A 25,784-nucleotide genomic window follows, 5' to 3' on the forward strand; every position below is an offset into this window, starting at 1 on the left:
TCAATACTTAAAGGGGGCTTCTAAGAAAGATGGGAACATTTTTAGTAGGGCCTGCTGCAACAGGACAAGGGGTGCTGGTTTTAATCTAAAACAGGGTAGATTTAGATTTAGTATAAGGAAGAAATCTTTTTATGACGAGGGTGGTGAAACACAGGCCCAGGTTGATCAGAGAGGTGGCAGATGCCCCATTCCTGGAAACATTCAAGGTCAGGTTGGATGAGGCACCGAGCAGCCTGGTCTAGTTGAAGATGTCCCTGCTAACTGCAGGGGAGTAGCATATCTGAGCTTTGGGGTCCCTTCCAACCTGAATAACTCTGTGTTTCTGTGCTACTCAGGCAACAAAGACCTGCAAAAGGCATGGATACAACATGGCCTTGGAGATCTGTATGGCCAACAATCCCTTTGCCCTGCTACCAAAAACCTGTCAGGGAATTCTCTTTGTCCCACACAGCAGGTTTGTGGCAGAGTGAATCTATAGCCAATGATTGCCAACTTGTCAATCAGCATACGTATAATTAAAAAACTAATCAGTGAGAACACAAATATTCATTGGAAATTACACTTAATTTGTTCTAATACCTAAGGAACTGTTTTGGTGTAGTTATACCTTAGTCTCTGTATTGTTTGATGGCTTTTCCAGAGAAGGAATGTACCACTGAAAATTAATTTCTTTATTTGAAGCATTTGTTGCCCTGCTCTCCATTTGAGTGTCTGCTTCTGTGGTGACAGAAACTGGAGAAACTATTCTCCCAGGTGTCATCTTTGATGTAACTCCAGTAATTTCAAGAGACCTCTGAAACACAGAATAAATTTTTAAATCTTATTTTTCTACTTTAACATACAAAATCTGCTATAATATAGTGTCTACTAGAATCAGAATGACTTTCAGTGCTACACAAATATATGCTTATGTAATAAATAGGTTATTCTAAAACGTGTTCCTTTTACCAAGTTAAAGCTTTTCAAAGTCCACATGATGAAATATTTCTAAAGTTAATGCAAAGAATCTCTAGGAAGACTTAGAGACACCTACAATAACACTGATTGCTACATTTGACATCTTTCTTATGGAACTGTGTTTTTTGCTAAAAGATATTATTTGCCAACCATATGAAATTTAATGATGAAAAACTAATTTGTGCGGTTTAAATATTAATCCATATATTAATAATGAAATTAGTATTCTGAATGTTAGAGCAATGCTTTGTTTATGTTTACTATTTGCCATTTCATTAGCTGTGCAACTATCAAAGGGTGATATATGCTCAAAATTCAGTCACTTAATTTGTGAGGATTTATTCTGTGTTGCACTTACTAAAATATATATAGAATATTATCAGACTATCCATCAAATAGTTACTGTATGCCCATCATTTGGAAGGAATGGAGGAATACTATAAATCAACATCTCTTTATGAATAAAAGCCTCCTTTAAAATTGTAAGTTATTTTGTTTAAAGGCTGAACAGCACCATACCATTTCTACTTTCTGAAGTGTTATGCAGCTCTGCAAAGAACAGGAGGAATTCTAAAGTTATGTGAAAAGGTTGCTAGTTCCTCCATCATTGTTTCCAAAATATGGACACTGAAAAGAGATACGTGGGGAGGTAGCTGTTTTTTTCATTTTGATGAAAAGAGCATGCATCACCCACCTACTACAAGATCTACATTTGGGATTTTACACTTTACTTTTGGCAGTTAATCACCCACTATCCTGCTAGTATGAAGAGTAAAAAAAAATATAAGAACACAACATACAGTTAGGTGGGAACAGCCTAATTTATGCCATACCTCTGAGTTGGGCCTCTTAAAAATCTGTGTTACTGTGTTATTTTTTCTTCTAAAATGTGTGTAATGTTTTCTTTTTCGCTGAACTGCATCTTTTGTTATTTACATTGTTACTTAGTCTTTTGGAGTAATTACAACTGCTCTTGTCAAACTGGAAGGCTGCTGAATTACACGCATAAATATTTATCTATTCAACTTTCTCAAAAGCTTGAAAACAACTAACTGCCTTAGTTAAATGCTTCCAATCCTATATACTATCTTGGAGTGGAATAAAAAACAAGCATGCAAAATGTAACAGGGCACGTGATTTTAATTATGGCTTTTTTTAATGTAATTTGGATGTTTTGTCCAGCACAGCCAAAAAAATCTTCAAGAGTCAAAAACAGAATTACAAAGACTGTTGGAGCCAAAACAACCTCATACATAAAAATCATTCATTCAAAAATTCTCTCTCTTTGTACTGTTAAAAATCCCAGTAACAGATTACAGTTTTGGGGTTTTTTTTGGTTTTTGGTTTTTTTTTTTTTAAATCACTTATGCAGCCTTCTGAATAGTAAAGGCTTCTAAAAATGTTGTGATAAAAATCAATGAAGCTTAGAATTAAAAAAACGTAAGGAGCTTCATGGTTGTTAGCTGTCTACAACAGTGAAGCTAACACATGATTATGCAGCTTGGACCTGTCATGAACATGACAGTGAGCTCTGAAGCTTATTATTCTAGGACAGTGTAATACTAATTATGTCAAAAGAAGAGCAGACAGAGTAAAATAATTTTTGATATATGATGGTTGTTATAAATGTCACATACCATATATTTACAATTTATTCAGTGGCACAGTCAGCTCTTTGTTGGGAAATGAGTAATGATATGCTGTCCAACACTGCAAAAAGTTCACCAATTCTAGAAAAGCTACTTTCACAAAAGTATTTCAATACATTTTTTTTACAATAACAACTTCTCACTCCTCAAGGTTCCCCTGACTCCATCTAATACTGAACAAAACAGGTAAAAAAATAAACCAAAGAGAAACCTGTCATTTTAAATTTTTTGTATTTGGATAATTATTGGATAATTATTAATGTGAGAAGTGGTATGAAGTAACTCTGAAGACAATTATTTTTACATTGAATCTTCAAAGACTTTTACTACTCAATATTCAATATATATACCACAGCCAAAATAGACTCCAGAATTCCAATTCAGAGTCTGCCTCAGAGTACTGCAGTCTGAGCTGCCTACATATGAAAGCTCAAATAGGCTGTTCACAAGCCAGAGATCTGAAAAGATTGATTTCCTAGCCAGCTGATACTCAGTGAAAAAAATTGGCACACGAGGGTGATTCAACAAATTTTAAGAGAATATAAATCATACCTTTTTTAAGCTATGTTTTTATTATAGGCCAATATTAGCAAGATAGAGGCTTGTACATGCACACTACAAAGAAAACATCAGGACATTTTTGATATAAAACATGTAGATCTAGACAACTAAAAGCATCAGTCCTATGAAATGACACAGCCAATTTCATCAACTAATAATAAAATCTTAAATGTTATCTGCTTCTCAGGGTCTAAATACACTAAGTAATTTTTGCAGTGATAAATAACACAAGGGTATTAGCATTTGTTATCTACGTCCTTTGCTGCTTGCAAAGGATTTTGGTTTTGCACCCAAAAAAATGCTCTGAATAATATATTTCATCCTTCTATAGTACTCTCAGAAATACCATCACTGGAACTGACAAGAATATGAGTGAAATGCAAGTATAATACATATTTTTGAAACATCAGAGAGAAAATAAGTACCTTTGAAGAATCAGCAGGCCTACCAAGCAGCAGTTCTACATCATGTAGCTCTTTTGGGAAATTCTCAAGACAACATACTGAATATTCAGTCAAATGTTGTTTAAGAAAGGAATGCATTTCTGCAATGCGCAGAACAATCCCCGAGTCAAAAACAGCACTAAGGTGTCCATCTCTTGCAGAAAATGAGCCAGGTCCTGAATAAGGGGCAGCTTTGAAAAGAGATTTTTATTACATCATCACTTGTTATTACAAAGTAAAGTTTCTACAGCTACTCAGTACTTATCCGCTTTTAATATACAAGTGTTTCAATGTCAAATAAATGCATTTCCAACACTACTGCTGATTGTCTTTAAGTATTACTAGGTGATGCTATTTGAATTGCAGTTTTTCACTGGAGGTCAATAATGAAACAGTCTGTCTAGACATTATAAAGTGGCATTTAAAAAAAGAGCTGCAGTTTTGAGGTGTAAGTACTTAAATTTAGAAGTGTAAGCATCAGTATATTTGCCAGACATCTAAGCACCCACTAGAATTAATGCATATTTACTCAGGAGAGTCAAAAGCAGCTCTAAGAGCTCCCAAGACCCTAATTTAGAGCTATAGTGGCTGATCAGCTGAGTTCCCCCCTCAGATCCATCATTTGTCAATACAGCTGAGATATAAATGCATATTTTGATACCTTCCTGTAGATACCTTACTATTATCCTTACAGTTCTGTGGTGAAGTAGAATACTTTCCTTTCATCTGAAGCTGCAAGGAAAAATCCTGGCAAGGAAATTATTTTCAGAGTTTCTCTCTTGGCAGCACCTGTATCTAGTTCTGTTTTCACCTATCAGGTTGTCATTTGTATATTCAGCATTTGGGGATCAAATGTAGATGCATAGTATAAAGGACCTAAAATTAATGGATATTTTCTTTGTTTGGAAGGTCCTATTGCCATGTTTTGTTTACAGCAAAATAAACCAGCAATAGTATCTGGGTTTTAGTCAAAACATATTCAATAATATTCAGACTTCCCATTTCCACTACATTCAGTTCTCACAAACAGGTCCCAAACTGAACAGATTTATTTCTGATGTGACTTAAGTCTGATGTATCCAGGAATAAAACCAAATATAGGTAAATAATTTAAAATCATGCTTCTGATACAGTAATAGCAATTAAGTTTTGAGGGATGCTTTTCCTGGTATCATTAAGGATTACAAATAATTATGAAAAAACATAATTATACCTTCACTTACAGTGGTTGTAAACTGACATAAATCTTGATTTCAGTGAAGGTTTTTTCACAGTTATGCAATTTAAAGGAACTCAAAAATGACACTATCATAATGACCTTTGAATCTGACAGTGTTGGCACCCAGGAACAATATCTCACCCACAGCAGTTTTCTAGAAGGAAATAAAAATTCATACCAAATAGCAGGTTTGTATTATAAAGCCTTTTTAAATGAATGTGGTAGCGGATTAAGTGAACCCATGTTATTTCCTCTTTTTTCTGGCTGTCCTTGGCAGGAAGACCTTCTGTTCCTTCACCTTCATTCTGCTTGTCTTGTATGATTTGTTTGTTTGCAGCAGAAGATGTTCTGGGACTTTCAAAGACAACACAGTATCCATCTGCAAACGTGGTAACAGTTCAACAATACAAATTAGTTGAATATTTCTATTTCTGCATTGCTTTGGAATTGACTAATCTGTAACTAAAAATGTAATTTGTGAACCTGGTTTTATTTTTCATAAGAGGAAAATTCAATCCATTCTGCTTTAATATGAATTGATCTAGTAAAGAAAATATTTCACAGATCATGGCCAGGAATCTGACTGTGCCTTGCAAGAAGCTGAAAGGGGTAGTAAGCAAGATGCTTTCTCTCTCTCAGAATTTAAATATAAAACAAATATTTCTATAAATTTTCAATCATATATATTTATTAAATGGAAACAATACCAGTAATCATTAGTCATAGCAGTAGCAGCTGAACTTCTCATTTACATTGAAGTAAGTCAGAAGAGTCAGGTACTCTTATGTGTTTACTGTCAGCTTCAATCCAGTCCCTTTTTCAGTATTAAGCACATTATTAAAGTTCCTGACTATGGACTAAAAAAAAATCTTTTTTTTTTTTGGGTGCTGCTTGAAAGTTATACTTATGTGAAAAGAGGAAAAATATTTCATTCTAGTTATCACTATATCACTGCTTATATTATTTTTTTTTCAGTGTATTAGTACATGACGCTCTCAAAAGTCTGCACAATTCTTCTGCTCTGTTTTTTCTTTCAAAACTGAACAAACATTACACTATTAGCAAACTTCCAGAAAATAAGTGTACTTCTAGAAAATCTGGATTTTTCATTATTTTTTATATTTTTCACTATTCCCAATATTTCACAGTCAATTGGAAAACTGGCCCCATTGTTATTAGCCAAAATTTTAACAATGTGTTTCATGAGTGGTTCACAGAAAATGTTTAGCATGGTGTGCTCATCATTTCCATTTAAGTTTACATTTATATATTTTGGCCTACTATTTCTTTTCTACATTTTCTTTTCTTCTTTGTATTGCCTAACAGAACCATCAGGAAAAACACCTGCTGCATTTGCTAAAAGAAAAAAATTAGCTGTAATTACAACCAACAGAGCTAGTACAAAATAATCGGATGGAAAGTCTTAGCATACAACACTTGTTTTCATAAGTGAATCAAAACTTATGTTCAAATGCTGCACAGTAAGCAGACATTGCTTAGCTTTGCCTGCAACTATCAGGCAGAGCAATTCAATCTTTGTCAGTCATTTGAGATGACTGAAATCAAGTCACTGAACCAAAATTTTCTAACAACATTAATGGTTTCCAATTTAAAAATAAATACAGATAGTTTACTGTAGTGTTTATATAACATTTGCCAACCACTATCCCAGAATTTCTAGTTTCATTGATTTTCTTTTTTTTTAAAATAAAAAAAAATTCCATTTCATCAACCCCATTAGCTGCAAAATAAATGCAGAAGTTGGAAATAAGCCAGGCAAAGGCAAAGTTCTACCAAGATAATGGAAGCATTTCTGAATGATTCTCCATTGGAACCAAAAGGCAGTGAAAATTATTTCATTTCCCTGATTTTGACTCTCAGAATGCAGGAAGAGGGCAGATAAGTTTTAAAGAATTCGGGGTTTTTGGTTTTGGTGTTTGGGCTTTTTTGGGGGGAGGGAAGGGTAGGGAGATTCAAGCTATTAGACTTCAACATCTCTTTGAAAAAGAAATACTGAAAATTTCCAACAGCTAAATTGCCTAGGGAAAGAAGTCTGTTCTAAATCAGTGTTTCAAAAAACAAGAAGCGATGACTGATAAGGGGGACAAGACCTATTCTAGAAGTTTTCCTGAAAGTACCATGGCATATGCACCCTTTCTGAGCCACAGTATGCAAACAATGCAATTTGTCTTAACCTATTGATTATGCACAGGATTATATTTACAGACCCATTAGGTCTCTTCAATATTTAGTACCGCTATGCAAGATGAGGATTTTTCTATTACTTTCCAAATCTGACTTGTAGTTTTTCATAAATGAAAATAAGATATTAAATGTATTACTAGATTACATGGCACATATGGTTTATCAGCAACTTAATGCTCTAATATTACAAGATATAAAGAATACCAGATAAGAAATCTTTGTACGAAGCATGAAGATCCATGGAAGCAAATGCTGGGATCTTTTGTTGCACTGCATCCTTCATGCTCCATTCTTTAACACTCTTCATTCCAATTAATAGCTGAGAAGCAAGCACAGCTTCACTGACCTAAAAATAATACTTTTATTATTCAAAAGCAGTTCCCTACAATATTTATACAGATTTTAAAATCAGAGAGTGGCGAGATGATGACAAAAATTAATTATTCAACGTACAATATTTTTAAAAGTCAGAAAAATCTATTTTTCTCTGACATAAGGTACATACTATACTTAAATAAATCATTACTGCTGACAGCTTAATTACTGCATAAGTGATTTCAAATCAGATATCCTCACCTGGATGCCACCGATGTCTACCCACATGTCAAATATATGTGCACACATATCAGGCAGTGTGCAGTTTTATTTGCACTGAATCAAAGTTGAAGCAAGCAGAGTCAGATCTGTCCTAGCGAGATTAAATGCCCTACACAGACATTGTCCACTTTAATTTCCTAAAATAAGACCTATGACAAAAATTTCAGGAAGCCTTAATTCTTACCTTGTTGGTGTTGTCTTGTTTGCTTGTGTAAAATGAAATGAAAATAAAAAAATAAGTTACTACTTTGGAATATTGCACCAACCTGTGTAGCTGCTCTTACAGCAATCCAGGCTTGTACTTTGTAGCACTTTGATTTCAGAGCTTCCTCAGGAGAAGAGAGTTCTTCAGAAGATACCTAAATTTATACATCAGTTCACAATTAGTATTCTAAATGTATTTCAGTAAAATAAATTTAAAGATAGAAAAAAAGTCTTCCTACTTTCAGAATTATTAGTTTATTTGCAAGTTGTAAAAATCAGCATTGATTGTAAATCCAATGATTAATTGCTAAGACTTTTTAAAAATATCTAGACCATACTAATTGTCTGCTCCTGTAAAAATTTTCTCAGAGCAGCCCATCCTACAGTCACTACTATACAGTTTCAATATAATTTTCTATTCTTTGGGATCTTGATTACTTCTTTTTTCATATGTTACACATTACACTTCTAATCTATGACCTGCAGACAGTTTAACATGGTTAAAGTCTAATTTTTCTCATGCTGTCATTCAAATTTGTACTAAAAAATGTAAATCTCGTAAAGTATAAATAACTTTAAAATGTTTGAATGTTATGTTTCTTCACAAGGCACAAATTGTTTAGTGCATAATTAGAAATTAAAACACCACTCATTGTGTTTTTTCCAATTTTATACAGAAGAATACATAAAAGAATATCAAACAAAAAAAACTCTACTGCTGTAGTATATGATTTCTTTGTGTGATTTTTCTAGTAGGATTTTCAATATCAGTATGTCAGTGTAAGAAATAGTCTGGCAAGGTGCATAATGTATATACAGTGTACAGAAATGTATTTCCTGCTTTCAAGGGGCCACTACCTAAAAGACAGAAAACATACATTTGATTTGGAAGGCACCATCTCATCCATCTGTGACACATCCTCATTACTTGAGGCAAAATGTAAATATAGTAGTGCTATTTCAAGGTATGATCTTCTTATTAACCTGTGAGAAACAACATACAGATCTATCAATGTTGCTATCAAAGTAAGCATTGCAGTGCCACAATCTGACTCATACATAAAACCAGCCAGACAGCTTTACCAAATAAATCATTCATCCATCCTTCATCATCTACCTAAAGTGTATCTTCTTTCAGAAAGCCATGTAATCCTGTTTGAAAGTCATTGTGAGACTAAAACATCCCTGTGCTATGCCTAACAAATAACACGATGATTTAAGAGTCTGTCAAATCTCATTTGCATTATGTGCAACAAATATTCCCCCACTAAATTGCAAACATTCAGTAAGAGAACTGTAATTCTGCAAGGGAAGTGATCTTTTTGTACAGAATCTGTACAGATTCCTTTTCCTTCTTCAACCATTCATTGTCCTGGTTTCCTTGAATCATGAGTGGCTGAATTTGGATATGGATCTTCAGTCAAACTCTTCCAAGAATCAGCAAAAAGTACCAACAGTTGGCCAAAACTGTCCTGTTTCTTCATTGGGCTCAGCTGAGGAATAGTCAGTTTTGAGTTCTCCACAGAATACCCTGTATCTTCAGGCAGACTGTGCTCAACAATTCCCATTCTCCTCCTCTGCATCCTTCTTCTTTTAGTTATTTTTACAGTAGTAGCACAAACCAGGCAAATAAGAGAGAAACATAGAATGGATTTGGGGTTGGAAGGAAACTTCAGAGGTCACCTATTGCAAAATCCCATGGAATGAGCAGGGACATGTTCAACTAAATCCGCTTGCTCAAAGCCCTGTCCAACCTGATCTTGAATGTTTCCAGGTACTGGGACTCTACTACGTCCCCGGGCAACCTTCTTCCAGTGTTTCACCACGCTCATTATAAAAAATTTCTCCCTTATATCTAATCTAAATCTATCCCCTTTTAGTTTAAAACCATCACCCCTTGTTCCACTGCTACAAGCTGTATTAAAATGTTTGTCTCCATCTTTCTTATAGGTCTGCTTTAAGTATTGAAAGGCCACAGTATGGTCTCCACAGAGCCTTCTTTTCTCCAGGCTGAATCCCAATTCTCTCAACCTCTCTTCAAAGCAGAGGTGTTCCATTCCCTTGATCATTTCTGTGGTTCTCTTCTGGACCATCTTTAAGAGGTCCATGTCTTTTGTGTACTGAGGACTCCAGAGCTGGATGCAGTAATCCAGGTGGGATCTCACCAAAGCCTAGGAGAGTGGCAGAATTACTTCCCTTGCCCTGCATCTGCAGAAAAATCACTGTATCTGGAGAACTTCCCCAAAATTTCTGTTCCATATAGATTTAAGTCTTATTATGCAGGTTCCTCCTGGTTCTGTAAACTTCTCCAGACCTCCCCTGTGAACTGGCTTTGCTAGGCATAGCAACAAATTCTTGCTTATGTTGTTGGCTATTTATATAGTACAATAAATTCCAGTTTTAGTATGATCTGTGTAAAGCAAAATACTAAATTCAGAGTACTGTACAGTTCAAGATAAGACAAGCTAGGTGGAAAGATGTTAAATTCTACACCTGAATTTGCGACAATTTAGGTAACTTTCTAGGCATGCTAACAAAATAAGCTTTGAGATACAAAGAAAAATCTTTAACTAAACCAACTTAAAGACATCAGAGGGCTTGTATAAAGGTGATTGGAATGTTTAGTTCTCTACAATAAGAAAGGCAGGCACTATCAATGTTGCTGTATATTGTTTTAGAAAGACAGCAACAGATTTAAATAAGTTTAGCAAATTAAACCTGGAAAGCATCACCACAGTCCATTTCTGTACTGTCTTCCATCATGCTGACTGCTTCCAGAGGTTTATTACTATGCTACTGCTTCTGTGTTCAGAGTTCTGGTTCATTAGCTTAAGCAACAGAATACCCAAACAAGCCAGGTAAATTGCTGCCTTTACATTGTCTGTAACCAGACATGGCATGTTATTCATTAAGACTGGTAAAGAAACTAAAAAAAAACCCTAAAGTCCAATGTATCAGGGCTGCTTGACAGAACTTATTGGCTGGCCTGGCTCAGCTCTTCAGGCATCTTCTGTGCTGATAACTAATGCCAAAGCCACTGTCCCAGTATCTGTTACAAACACATTTCCTATGCTCCTTCTGCCTCTGCTCTTCTGTTTCTGGCTGCTAACCTTTTCAAGCTGGATTTCTATTATCTGGAAGGGGGAAGACCACAGCTCATCTTCTGAAATTTGCACAAAACCCCTGTTTAACTGATAGCTCTGTTCCTGGTGTTGACAGAGAGAGTACAGGTTTGAAAAAAAGAACAGAAAGTTGTAACTTTGTATACTCTACAAGGTGTTTTTAAATGCTCTCAGAATTTTTTTTACCTAAGAGAAGAAATATACAGTTACTCTTCTATACGGCAATAGAAGAAAAGTCTCCAAAACGTAAAAGATGCTTCATAATAGAAGACCTCCACCAAATGTCAGAAAACTGTCAAATTACTATATTCATGTGTTATTAGAATTATTTTGAAATGCTAGTTTCTTACTCTAATTTTTGATCATGTTGCTGGCTGACTGCTATAGCTTCCAACAGGGTTCCAACAGCTTGAGATGACTTGTTATGGCCTGCTTCAGTTATCTGGCGTTCTACCTTGCCTAAGAAAGAAATACAGAAGGCAGATTTGCAATATTTTAATTTTTTTTTTTCTGTAAGGCCCAACCTGTTTTCCCTTCCAGGAAAGCTGAACAGCATAGTGCATTAACTATTCCAGATATGCAAGGTCTTTTCCAACTCATTCAAATGTGAGCCAGAATGCTTGTATAGAAAATGACTTCATCCATTAGCTACAATAACCAAACTTTGGAATCATAATGACTCTAATGTAGTGATTCTTGCTAAAAGACCACCCTAAATGGAGGAGATAATGCACAGGCTGTACATATATGCTGTGTTGCACATAGAGTGTGACCTTAGGCCTCTGATGTGCTGTCCACATCCCTTAGCCATGGGATAAACATAGCCAGTTAGCTGTAACAGAAGAGCCAGTTGGCACCATCTTCTCATTACTTGGGATTACACCACTTGCCCTATCTGTAAAAGCATAGCAAGAAGTTCTTAGGTGAATGAGCTTTTTGCTAGACAGTAGAAATAATGAATGTAATTGTTTTCTTTTAAGAAAATCCTCTAACATCTCAAAAGACCAAAACAAGGCGTTTCCACAGACAGGATCTCTGTGTTGTGCTACCTGATGGAAGCCCTTTCAATACTGCCAACTAGGGATTCCCAGCATCTGAAGTGACATAATATTATTTGCACTATCCTCTTTTTCTTTAAAGTGTTAACTGCAATAAATAAGATTTTAAGAGATACTCTACAGAGTCTGAATGCCTTTCTGGCTAGGATACTAGCAAACCAACACCTTCTGATGCAAAACATAATGCCAGTAAAATCCAAACGCATGTGAACACTCTGTATTTCTTTAGTTTTGTTAAATCATTTAGAAAAACTTTATGAGCCTCTCATCTTTATTTCAGACTGATGCAAAGAAGCTAATTAGTTTTTTACAGTGTCCTTCATCTCATATGCTACATCTTTTGATCCCCAAAATCACAGAGGTGGGAGAAGTTCTACTGCAGTTTTTTTACTGCAGTTTTAAAATTACTTGTTGTGTAATGCATTCTGAACTATGTAGGTATGATACTAAACAGGAAATCTGCAGCAAGGAAAGAAATATACAAATCTGTCCTATTTTTACAGTAAAATGTCTCCATTTCAAGAGAGGCCACATGCATCATGGTGCTTAGGAAGGTAACCATGCTGTACAAGCAAGGTTTCATTTACCTATCTGAAAAAGAAGTTCAGCTTCCATATCTAAATGCTTTGTTGCAGATGCTCTGCAGAGCTCCAGTGCTGATTCCAAATGTTTGAGAGCATGTAGCCATTGCAGTGGATCTTCTCTTGCAGGTGTATGAGCTACGTTTGCAGCTAATGTGTGTCCTAAGGGAAAAAAAAAAAAAAAGACAGTGCTCAGTAAATCATTTAATAGAAAACCAATTTATGCAAAAAAAGAAGCAACTTCCCTGGAACAAATGCTGTTTTGAATTCACTGCTACAATTAAATTCTCAAAGATCCAAGCAATTAATGGACATAAACACTGAACTATAATGTTGTTTCAGTACTTTATGTTGCCATTAAGTTTTACCTTGGCCATCCAAAAGAAGTTCAAGCTAAACATATCAGCCCTTTCACAAACTATCTGGAAAGACAACCAGTTCATAACTTTAGCTCACTTGGCAGTTGTAGGCAAAACCTAAACCTCTCTGAACATTTCCAAATCCCTGAGTTGCTTTTGTTCTAAACAGTTCTGGAGGCTTCCTTGATGTACTGCACACCTCTTACACTGTAAGCCCTAATATTCACCTTTGATCCTAAAATGGTGGATTCAGAAATGGGAATTAGTCAAGTATGGCCATTCCTGCAAGTGAGTCTGGCAATGCCTGCACTGACAAGAAGTAAGGAGCAATAAAAGTGGATTTCTAGGGCAAACCATCTGATTTGGCTACAGACTGCCACAGCAGATGCATTTCAGAGAGTTTACTTTGGGCTATCTCTATTCTAGTCTTAAGGGCTGCATACAAAGTAGTGATTGGGGTGCTCCTGCAGTACATCTTCCTGAAAAATAATCTGGAGCACACTGAGGTTTCTCCAAAATATGAACCAAACCAGAATTTCTAGTCCATTATAAGTCACATATTCACTAAATTAAGTTTAGCAGATGGAACATGGAGACAATATCCCTTCCCCTATATTTCCTGTACAGCAACAAATCTGAGACAGCTCTTAAAGGTTATTTTCTGTTACTATTCAGCATATTTCCAAGTTTCTATATAAGGAAAAGTTATCCAGAAATGTTGTTCAGTTAAACGGTGACAAAAAAAAAATATATGCTAATCAATTTATTGGGATAGTTATCATGCCTGATTTGATTTTATTAGTTGGTTTCCACCTAACTGCTTCCAGAGAGATGAAACATATATGGCAAGTTTTCACAGAATTTTTTTCACAGAATTAATATTCTGTACACAAGTTGGAAAAGTACTTCCAGTTAAAAAAATCCCTGAAGTTCACATTAGTTTCCTCAAGCTATAACATTAATATTTAAACCTTTGTTGATAATAGGTCCTGTAAGAATTGTACCTTGCTTATACACATTGCAGGGAGCCAAACAGGCATCTACTGTTGGCTTTCAAAATAATATTTTTGTATAACAAAAACAGTTTCTTTACTACACTCACTTCTGAGGCACCACTTTATCTGCTATTGCATAAAATACGAATGAAAATTAATGAAAAATAACAATAATGACTTGCTTTTTTCTTACCGATTCTCATTTTGACTTGGGCTAGCAAGTTGATATGTGGCAAGTAGATATTTTTTGTAGGCAGGACCATGGAAGTCAATGTGCTGTCTTCTATGTGACGTTCAATGGGTTCTCCACAAATAAAAATCTATGAAAATAGTATACTTTGTAAAATCAGGTTGCAGAAGCAAATTATATAGTATTAAAAAAGTAAGTTAAGTACTGCAACGCCTTGGAAGCCTTATGTGTCTTGCAAAAGAGCAATAGAAAAGGGCTTTATACTCCCACATGCCTTTACTTCAGATTGTACTTGTCTTCTTTGCAGAGGAGTTTGGTAGCACATGACCGATTTCAGTGTTCCTTTTTCAAATTTATTAACTTTATGCTTTATTTTATGAAAGCAAACTCCCTCAAATCAGTCTTCAAGAAATAGATCTCCCAAGTACCACGAGCCCTAGAAAGAAATAGACATTTCTACAAGAAAATATGACATCCAACAAAGGCCATAAAAGAAAAAGAAAAAAATAGTTATGGACCAGTCAGACTTTTCTTTCATGGGTAAAAGGATGGGGACATGCTCTAAGTGTTAAGTCTCTTGAAGGTCAGCAAGTCTCACAAGTGGAAGTCTGATTCTGAATTGATTCATATCATTCCTTAATACTTTTAAGAATAAATCTTTCAACAAATTAAACTTATATAAACATATTTAAGAAATATATGGGAAGAATTTGATCCAAATCTTTTCTTTATAAATTGTATCAAGAATGGGTAGAGACTACACTTGTAGATCACCAAGTAGGTAAATGATTATTACTATATATTCCTCACACAGATTTCATGAGTTTATATTTATTTTTGTTTGGTGCATATTTAAATTTTTACATGGAAATTATTCTCTCAAATTGATAGTAAGAATTTTTCAATCTAAAACATCATAAACAATATGGTACCTTATGCAAATTTCTAAATCAAATTATTTTTAAATTGAGATACAAAGATAAATTCTTAAACTTGAATGCTCAGGAGGTAGGAATTTTTTGTGATGTACATAATCCCTGAGGTGCTGAGTATCAACATATTACTCATTTCAAATGGCAAAATCGAATGCACCTATTATAATTTTTACATATGCATGTACATTTTTGCAGGTATTCAATATATTTATATTGTTTAAAAATTGTTTAAAAATTTCCAATTTCCAATTACTTCTTTACACTAAGTGATACAGGGAAGATTGAAGTGATAAGTTAATAGAAATTTTAACAATTTTAACATTTATTTTTAATGAATTGTTAAAATAGCTTCAAGAAAAAATAATTAAGATTGTTGGAAGGATTTGTAAACGCTGCTCAAATCATCAACATATACTCACTGCTTTAATGGTAAGCTCATGTGCCAAAATTAGTAAATTCCATGGTTCCACTGTGGAAGGCCAATGTTCTGTGTCCTCTACTGTTTGCAGTGTCAGTATGTCTGCCAGCAGAAGCAAACTTTTCACAAGAGTCAAAGAAGCTGAGGGGGAAATAACTGTATCCTCTTGGAGTAAACTGATGATATTCTGTTTGGACATAGACAACATAAACCAAAGGACTTACTACTTTTTCTATTTATGAGGACAAATGACACAAAGTGAAAAAAGATCTATTTTAGAGGTGCTGTTTCAAGCTTATTTAATGCTGGCATCAGCTGTTCTGACTACCTGAAAAATGCATCAGAGAAAAGCAAACAGTTTCTCCTTTGTGCTCAAACCTGCAAAAGAAGTTTAACACTTGTCACAGGACGTTTTTCTTGCAGATCAAGAATAGCAGCTTGCACCATCATTTCAGCTTGAGTCTCAGCAGCACCAAAGGCTTCTGCCTCCAGTATTACTTCTTCTATCACACCTCTGCGTTCAGCCACATTGTTTTCTGGAAGAAGATAATAATATATGCAGAGAAAAGTACAATAGGAAAGACTTTAGAGTATCTTCTACCTTTCTAAAGAAGTCTCTTCTACATTAAAAAGTAACAGAAAATATGACATTATAGATTTCACATTTACCATTCCATTGATTCTGTGCCAAATTTACTTCAAAAGAAAGAAAAAATGCCTAGTTTTTCAATTGCTCTTAGTTTAGGTTCATCCAAATATGTTTTTTATATGCAAGCCGACAGTATAAATAACTAGATTTTGTTGATCAGATATCATTCTCACTCATACAATATATTCTATATATTAAAAAATCTGATCTTAGTTATAATTTACTCGCAGGAATTATCCAGGAGAGAATAATAAGAGTTTGGCTACAGACTTAAAACTATGATTTAATACTTAAGTGAGCATCAGAGGTTATACTAAGTTCACAGAACTAACAAATGAAATACAATTTACTCATGATGAAACAGCACTTAATGTATTTTGTGGTATTTCACTTCTTAAAAAAAAAACAAAAAAAAACAGTCTGGAATACTTTTAGGAGATATATAGGAACATTTAATTTACTGGAGATATAAAAAGTTAAGGAAACTAGAATTATGCAGCAAGTTTTTTTTTAAAACAAGCATACTTATTTAACTTAGTTACACTACATCTTAGTAACTATTTAACTTAGTTACACTACAACTTTTGCAACTTTTTCGCACACAAGTGATTTATCAAAAGATAATGATCATTAAATGAACACCAATATCATGCTTTTTGTTTACATGGTCTGAGCAGACATTGTACTAAGAAATGTATTTTCCTTATTGCATTGGATGAATTTAATACAAATAATTGTTCAGTGATAATTCAGCCCCAGAATGAATGCTCTTATTTTTTATTTATGAGTAAGAATTGTATCTGAATATGCCCATTTGCCTGTTATGCTCCTAAAGGCTAAACCAAAAAAAGGGTAATACCTTCTATATCAGCAACACCAAGTATTTGTGCTACTAGTGCAGTCACTAACATCACACGACACCTTAGCCAGAGATGTACATTCATATGGTCTTGTGCTGCTATACTCCGTGGTAGTTGAACATCTTCAACACAAGGGTCCTGATAATTTCCAGAAGCAAGAGCATTGTTAATTTCTGAGTCAACTACTTTACTGCAAACAAAGCAATAGAGCAGCATCAGTCTAAAATAAATCAAATTAAGACAAGTATATTTCAAATAATTATAACCCAAAGTTTATTTGAAGGGTAGGTATATATTTTTCTAATAACAGGAGTCTATTTGTTATTCAGCTTTTAATCTATAGAAAAACAATTACAACAAATGAAAATTAAAGCAGCTGTTTACTTTGTAGAGTCCATAAGTATACCCATATACTATATGTGTTATGGAGAATAATTCAGAACAGTTTGGACGTTATACCTCTCAAACAAGAACATCACACAAATGTTCTGTAAGGCACGTAGAAGTCTACTTGCATATAGAGCAGTATTGCATCTATGTTGCATATAGAAGCAATATTAAGTTCTGGTACTTCACTGATGATAAGAAGAACATTTAATTTTTGTTCTCTGGTTTCCATTAGTTTCTATTAATGTAACAGAGTACTGCAGTATCGTACTGGAAGCGTTTGGGAGAATTTTCTGTTCAAGTCGTCTTTCTAATACTAGATTTCCACAGTTCATATTCTAAAGATTTGTTCCAGCAAGGAATAAATTGAATGGCACCACCGCTGCCTATAGGGCAATCCTAGGAAAATGTAGGAGCAAGTGCAGAAGGACAAATCCTGATACACAACACAGGCAGAGAATAATTATACTGCCTGCAAGGAAGTCTAGTTTCATTATGCTTGTTACAAAATCTCACTCGTTGCTTATTTTTTCTGCCCATGTGAGTCAGTTTGACTTAACTGTACACTTGAGAGTGACCACTAAGTTTTGTACATTTGCTTTCCAAAGTATAGGTAAGTATTAGACACCAGAAGTCAGCTGCAATCTTGCTAAATTTGGAAGACAGCAATGCTATGAACTGGTCTGTTTGGCCTTTTGAAAAAAGACAGACTGAAGTAGGATTTCAATCAAAGAATCTAAAATAACTTCACTTAATAATACAAGTTTTTTACCTGATGGCTATTTTTTCAGCTTTTTATTAGTTTTGGTTTGTTTCTTTTTTTAACAAAAGGGCATTCTCAATGCTAGCATTTGAGAGTATGTATCTAAATTCTGTAATGTCTACCCACATAATGATGGAAAGGCAAGCAGGTAACCAAAACATGTCATACATAATTTCCTCCCCAGGTCAATGGTGACCACATAGTACAGATGACTGCTATGTTCTAGTATTCTGAAAATCACTCAGCATTTAATACAAGACTTCATATACTAAGAAACAACAGTTTAAAACAAATATCCACACATACCGAACACTTCCCTTTGTCCTTTTCTTCTTGAAAATGTGTCATTTCCCTCCTAAAAATTTTTGCATCTTGGAGAAGTCGAATTGCAGAGAAAGCCAAAGCAGCACTGTGACACACACAATATTATTTAAAAATACTACTCACACAAGCCACTTTATGATTTTATATTTAATTTATCTATTTTTGCTTCAGTAGAACAAAAAAAACTGCACTCAAGGTGTATGCTGAATTTGTAGACACTGGAGTGAAAGCGAGAAAACAGCAGTAAGAGAAAAAGTTTTGCCAATAGCAGACATAACCTGATAATATTGTAGAAGCAAAGGTATGTCATATTCTCTTGGAGCAATCAAAACAGAACTCCACTATAACTTCCAGTTATGCATACCTGTCTTCAGGGATGAGCTTTTAGTAATTAGAAAATGTAAAAAAATTGACAACAGCAATAAATTAGGAGAGTTAAGAAAACACCTTCCTCCTTTCATTAAACGACCAGAATGATCACAAAGTGACCGTGCGACCAAATACTCACAAAATATTAGTAAACACCCTCAAGCAAAAATTGAGCTAAGTTCCACCCCAGCAAAACCTTGAAAGTAATCACACGACATTGATTCTGCTACCCTCCACCTACCAATCATAAATCCTTTTCTGGAGTTCATTCCAAACAGCATCTAGAGAGATGCTCAGCATTCAACCACACATTTAAAAAAATTGCGACTTGGAATCCCAAAATATTGACTCCTGAAAATATTAACTATGAGTTGGTTTGAGGTTTTTCTTTTTTTCCTTTTTATGAGGTTTTTTTTTTTAAAGCTTTCAGTTACACCATTCAATTTTCATTACATCTTTAGAAAGGCATATTTGTACAGATTACGTGAATACTGCTATTTTGATGGTATGAAGACAGTTGCAAAACCAACATAAATGAGATTTTTTTCAGAACAGAATCTGTGGGTCAAAGAATGCCTTACTCAAAATCTTCTAAGAACTGCCCAAACTTAATGTCTCATGATATTAGTTTTCTAACTCCAAAGGTAATTTTACAGCCATAATTCTCTATTTTCCTACTTCTCTAAGACATTTTGGGGGAGTTGTTGTTGTTTTGGGGTTTTTTTTAAATTTCTACTTATTTTCTATCCACTGAAACATACTTTCCTAATGATGAAAAAGTATCTGCAAGTACCTGTATCTTATGTCTTAACAATATTTCAGCAGGTTAATTTTTAAAAATGTACAACCAAAATTCTTATCTATGCTATCTTTTTACATACTCTCTTTACACAGAGACTGGCTGCTATGAAGAAAAATGAAAAACTAAATTATGAACACCTTAACTGCCAGAACACTGTAAAAAGATTTACTGAGAGAAATATCCAGGCTCTGTGTGAACTTACTGATTCTGAGAACTTCTAGACTAATTGATGTAAAGGCAACGTTCTTGATTCATGCACAGAGAAGTCATAACAAGAGCTGCACTACTCTGACATTACTCACATTATGATGCCAAAATATATCTACCCATAGGATGGGTAACCTCCAGAGATTAGGGGGGTACTTGAAGTCTTCCCATAATTTTTTATTCTGTCCTGCTTGCTGGTTTTTGTGATGCAGAACTGGATGGATTATACCAATTGAGCACAAATACACCCCAAAGTTACAATGAGAACCAAAACTGTTAATATTTGCCTTTCAGGTCACCAAATTTCATCCTTATGAATTTTCTTCATCATCCTTTTGGTTCTATTCAACAAAATGAAACCAGAATAAATCCCTATTGAGTTGGATGATAACCTTCTCTCTAACAACAGAAAAGATGAAGCAAAATTTGCTTATAAAAGCAAAACAGACAGTAAGGATAATGCAGTGAAATATCACAGGTGTTTTTCTTCCTTTTCACTGAGAAGAACTTTCCCCTGAAACCAGGGATGAAATTTAAAATTACAGCAAAACCTGACATTTTTCAACCCAGTGTTTGAGATGCTACGGCTAACATTTCTTAAATAAATTTGAGAAAGTGCAGCACCCAAGAGTATATACAAGCTTTTAAGAAATATTAGCCTAACTTCCTGTGCACGCAGCCTCCAGTTGCTCCAAGTACTGTTGTCAACATTCACCAATCCTGAAAATGAGGTCATTTTTACCAACATGCTTACATATAAATTTCAGGACTATAATGTATAGGGGAAGTCCAAAGTTTCTTAATGTATTGTTTAAAAGAGTAATGTATTCACATAAGCAGAGAAGCATATATTTGGATAATTAGAAACCTCACATATTTAAGGGATCAAACCATGTAAGTACTCTCCTTGAGATCAGTGGAATTAGTCCTATATGTAAATTCCTTCTGAAGCATAATTTTTTTGCAAGACAGAGGCTGTAATGTGGAAACTTTCCTTGATTAAATTTTTGTGACTCTCTTCTGCTGTCAACAAGAGTGATGTGTCTATATATTTCCCTTGACAAAATACACATCCTTTTATCAGCTGAATCAGAAAATGACAGGATGATCAAAATAGGAAAGTACAGCTGACTATAACAATTTCACCACTAAGTCATTTTGCCAAAGGAAAAAAAAATGATGAATTTCTGTAATATCATGCAAAGTTTGATTTCTAGGCTGGCAGGCAGAAAACATTCAGCTGTCTGAAGAAATGTTTCATTTGTATCTGAGGCAGATATATCAGCAGTTTCCATGGATGGCAGTGCAATAAAATTGTAAAATAGGTTAAAAAACCCCAAACCCTTGCTTTGTTTGCTGGTGCTCTTTTTTCCTGCTATCTGACCACTATCAATATATAGGGTCCATTAAGCACCCATCAAAAATTTGAGAATCCCAGAAAATAATTCATAATACCTGACATCCTGATACTCTAAAAAAGTTTCTTCAATTTAGCTCAAGTTATAAGTCAAGAGAGAAACTTCACTCTAGGATACAACTGCACGTCAAAAAGAAGGGTCCTGCACTGAAAATGGCTTGGATACAGGAACCAGTTTAGCATCTGAGTCAGAACTGTACTAATACAGGTGTTACAAAGTTTAGTATTGAGCTAAACCAGGTTTCTACACCAGATTTTTCATAAATCTGTGTACTGGTCCTTGGCTAATAATAAGATAATTTTAAAAAATCATATTTTTACGATTGTGATTTACATGGCAAACAAAATTATGATGAAGTCACTGCCCAGTGTTTTGTTGTTTTCTCTTTGACAAATCTATGGTAAAGTAATTTCATTCAAAAGGCACCATAATAGATCAGAATTTCATGACAAGTGACTGCTACACTTCTATATGCTGAAACTTTAGTTAAAAAATTGTACCACATAGATAAAAAAATTAAATTAGATGAAAGAGATTAAATTAGTTCACATGAAAAATGTTTTTACACTAATAAAAATGATGCATTGTTAAGCTGTTATCTTTCTTACATAAATTAATTTTAAATTAAAGTTATTCCAAACAGAAGAATCCTCCTAAATAAAAGATAAAAATTATGTTTAGAATTTAGTATCTACTAATATTTACTATATTTCTGCATGCCCTGTAAATTCTGAGAATGGCACAATTTAATTTCCTTACATTCTTCAAAAGAAATCCAAACCTCAAGGACATCACAGAGTTTGGAGAGTATCTTCCAGATCATGTAAACATAACAGTATTTTACACACTAGAGATATAATTTTACACACTCGCTAAAATCTATACATCTACTCCAATATAACAAAGGTTACATCAATGCTTTTAAATAAAATTAATTTTAAAATGTAACTTCAACATTTTTTATCAGCAATAAGTACATCAAAAGGAAATATTCTTTTAAGGCAGTAACGCAGGGTGTTCTTAAAATAAAGTAGAATTCTACAGTTCAGAGATCACTGCTCTGTGCTACAACATTAGTGCTCTGTGGTACATTTAAAAATTATAGCAAATACATGACCTAACACATCCAGACTTTAACAAAAGTATGAACATTGGAGGTTTTCTTTGATTTTCTATAGCACTATATCACAAAAACACCTGACAGAGAACTAACAAAACAATAACTGACCAATAACATAGACCAAAAAAAAAAAAAAGAATAAATTGAAATGCCAGTGTAACTTACATTTTTAGAAACACTAGAACAATTGTTATAATTGTTTAATAAGATTTAGAATATTAATGTGGACATAAATGATTCAAAGAAAAAGTTGCTAGATATTTTTTAAACTTCTGTAGTCAAGGCTGTGCAACATAAGGTTGTTTATATTACTTACCTACAAGGTGCTTGATGCCTCTGCTGAGAAATAGCAGCAAGCTGAAGTTTGGCCTCAACAAGAGCCTCTAAATCTTCAGCAGAACAGAGAGATATCTTCCCATTGTATTTGTCCTGTGTGTTCTGCACAAGATTGGTAAGACTTTCTTCAGCTTCTGTCAATAAAATCTCCTACAGAAAAAACCAGCCTTGTATGAATATAAAAAATAATTAAAGAACTAAAAAAAATTTATTCTGTTATACAGCCTGTTCTCACTCCTCCCTAAAATTAACCAACTTGAGTACAGTATACCTTTCCTATAAAGAATAAGGAGGGTAATTTGGGGTTTTTTAGGTTTACAGATTCAGTGTGTTGGAAGCAGCAATATAAAAACACGTGCAATTTTTGCTTAACTACATATTTTAGAGCTTGGCAATATTACTCAATTGTATTTCCTTCTTACCTTTATCTTACAGCTATATTTGATAATTTTTATATACTTCTTAATATGCTTAATAATTTTAAACATTAAAATGGAATATTAAAATACAGTATTAAAGATTTTGCAAGAGTAATTACATTTTTTCTATCTATACTTTGACAGATCCTTGAGCGCAGTATATCCAGCTGTAGATTAGTCTTTCTGACAAACTAAGCTATAAGAAGTTATGAAAACCAAACATAGAAGAAAGTTAATTTTAAACAACATTTCAATCACAGAACTTTCATCAGAATTAAAAAATAATTCAAAGGCTTTTATCATGAATATCTTCTTCTGTTCAGTTTCCTCAAGGAATTCAGAGCTCTACTTTAAAAAAAAAACAACAAAAAACAAAAAACAAAAACAAAACAAAAACAAAAAAACAAACAAAAAAAACCAAACCTAAGCAAAACCAAAATAAAACAAAAAACCCCAACACAAACAAACAAAAAATTCCAAATTAACAGAATGGCTAAAGAAAAATCAGAAGGGTAAGAAACATATTATGCCTCTTAAACAAACCTCATTCAAATTAACCTAACATTTCTACTTAAGTTATTTTCAAGATACACCAAGACTTTCAACTTTCTACTGTATGGCATATGCCAATTGCCATATAAAATCATCTTCCATTTCTGCAGATGAATTCTGTGCATTACTCTGTTTTTAACAGTAGCCAAAAGTAGATACTTCCAAAGTGGAAGAACCCCTTTGAAATCAAAATATGTCAGCATTCAGTTTTGGTCTTTTTGTGACGTGAAACTGCCAAGCATGAAGTTTACAATTAAACAAAAAATACCTATAACAATATATAACCTAAGCCAAATAAATCAACCAACCAACCAAATACACAACCTCCCCATTTCTAACAAATAACCTAATAAGATGTGTTATTTTTTCTCTAAAATAAAAAGTATCAGAAAGAGCAAAATGAAAAATTTGAGACATTTCACAAATGTCAGAGAATAAATTTCCATTTATTTGTGGAGCATCCTGCCCCAACAAATAGATCTCAGATGTTCTACAGGCCCCACCTCTAAAAGGTAATGATTTTATACTTGAAATCCCATTCAGTCTTTACTCTTGATGCTGAAACAGTAGCACTGAATCTGAATTTCCCAGGGACATTTATATTGCATAAAATAGACCAGAGCCAATAAGAATATTTGAAAAACTGCAGTGAACCACCAAGATTTCATGTGTGGCTAGAAAGAGTATAATCAGATCAGAAACAGGAATGTCTAGTCCCCTTATTCATGCAATCCTCTCATCATAATGTCTGTTACATTCAAAGCATTAGCAATTTTTTTTTTAACAATCTGCAGTTTCTTAAGTCTTTTTTTCCTAAAAAACAGAATTACCTTCATCATGGCCATATTTAATTCATCTTTACAGTTAACAAGCTGCACCATCCTGCTTCTTTGTTCCTGTAGTCTTGAATTCTTATCAGCATCAGCTGTCAAACATTTAATATTAAGTTTTAGATAACAAAAGCAGAACCAAAGCATTCTCAGCAATTTGAAGAATATACTCCTTTTTCCTTATCCTTGAAGAATATACTCCTTTTTTATATAAAATTGGGACTTTCAGTATCAAAATAAGTGAGGAACAAAGGAAGAGCTCTAATAATATTAGAGATATTAGCTAAATAAACCCTTGAAAAATCTTAACGCTTATTATATCAATAATGACTGATTTTTCTTGCTTATAATATGACATGTTCATGCATATATATGGATATATGCTTGAAACAAGTTGTAGAATCAGTGCACTTTTCCACCACCCTTATAATTACCTTTTATATTTGATACTCTACTTGGCTCCTTCACGGGTTTTTTTTCAACAGTATAGATGTTTTTTTCCACTTTTTCAGGTATATTATTTATTGTGGCAGAGAGGCAAATAATGAAATGCATTTTGGCTAAGGTTAGTTTGTTCATAATTTGTTGGTTGCACAGTGGCACCACCATTAAAGATAGACTCCAGTTAAATATGTCTTCCAGTACCTACAAGAAAATTAAAAATTGGGACTACTAAAAATCACATTTTACATTTTTTTCTTGTTGAAGACATATTATTTCTCTATTAATAATGATGTTTATCAACAATTAACATGAATAATATTAGTAACATGCTTTTAGTCATTAGGAATGAGTTGCTCTTTTTTTTTCCAAATTTAATTTCCCCCTCAGCAGTGCTTGTGACAACAGCCTCAGTGATCACTTTTCTAGTAGAAGGAGCATCTATGAAGCTAATAACTATTTCTTTGTGAGAGTTCTCATTTCTTGAATTGTTCATAGCACCCTGTGAGCTAAGGTGGTCATAAAAATAAACAGGTAAGTCTGTAGTTTAGAAATCTGAATTCAAAGGACTGTCTGCTGTTACAGTTCACCCTGTTAAGAAAAAAAAAAAATCTATCAGATCATTCTAGGATGTTAAGAAGGACATGGAGCTGTCAGAGCAAGTCCAGAGGAGGACCAAGAAGATGATGTGGAGGCTGGAATGCCTCTCCTATGATGAGAGGCTGAGAGAGTTGGGGTTGTTCAGCCTGGAGAAGGGAAGGCTCTGGGCAGACCTTACAGCAGCTTTCCAGCACCTGAAGGGGCCTGCAGGGAA

The 25,784-nt window shown here is 34.0% G+C and overlaps 1 protein-coding gene across 1 annotated transcript in view; it reads right to left on the bottom strand.

Annotated features, from left to right (window-relative positions):
- The window catches only part of CFAP54 (cilia and flagella associated protein 54), a 108,517-nt gene that overhangs the window by 7,133 nt on the left and 75,600 nt on the right, over positions 1–25,784 (bottom strand). Inside the window, exons 50-65 of the mRNA XM_071764486.1 lie at positions 24,964–25,174; positions 24,530–24,624; positions 22,709–22,878; positions 18,459–18,561; positions 17,002–17,140; positions 15,872–16,029; positions 15,495–15,680; positions 14,144–14,270; positions 12,603–12,758; positions 11,308–11,416; positions 8,714–8,819; positions 7,898–7,990; positions 7,239–7,380; positions 5,008–5,208; positions 3,593–3,801; positions 608–793 (exon numbers count right to left, since the gene is read on the bottom strand). Coding sequence (XP_071620587.1) covers positions 608–793; positions 3,593–3,801; positions 5,008–5,208; positions 7,239–7,380; positions 7,898–7,990; positions 8,714–8,819; positions 11,308–11,416; positions 12,603–12,758; positions 14,144–14,270; positions 15,495–15,680; positions 15,872–16,029; positions 17,002–17,140; positions 18,459–18,561; positions 22,709–22,878; positions 24,530–24,624; positions 24,964–25,174 — 2,391 coding nt within the window. The remainder of the gene's footprint in view (positions 1–607; positions 794–3,592; positions 3,802–5,007; positions 5,209–7,238; positions 7,381–7,897; positions 7,991–8,713; positions 8,820–11,307; positions 11,417–12,602; positions 12,759–14,143; positions 14,271–15,494; positions 15,681–15,871; positions 16,030–17,001; positions 17,141–18,458; positions 18,562–22,708; positions 22,879–24,529; positions 24,625–24,963; positions 25,175–25,784) is intronic.

The sequence above is a fragment of the Heliangelus exortis genome, chromosome 1 (assembly GCF_036169615.1).
Source record: "Heliangelus exortis chromosome 1, bHelExo1.hap1, whole genome shotgun sequence".
In the NCBI taxonomy this organism is placed as follows: Eukaryota; Metazoa; Chordata; class Aves; order Apodiformes; family Trochilidae; genus Heliangelus; species Heliangelus exortis.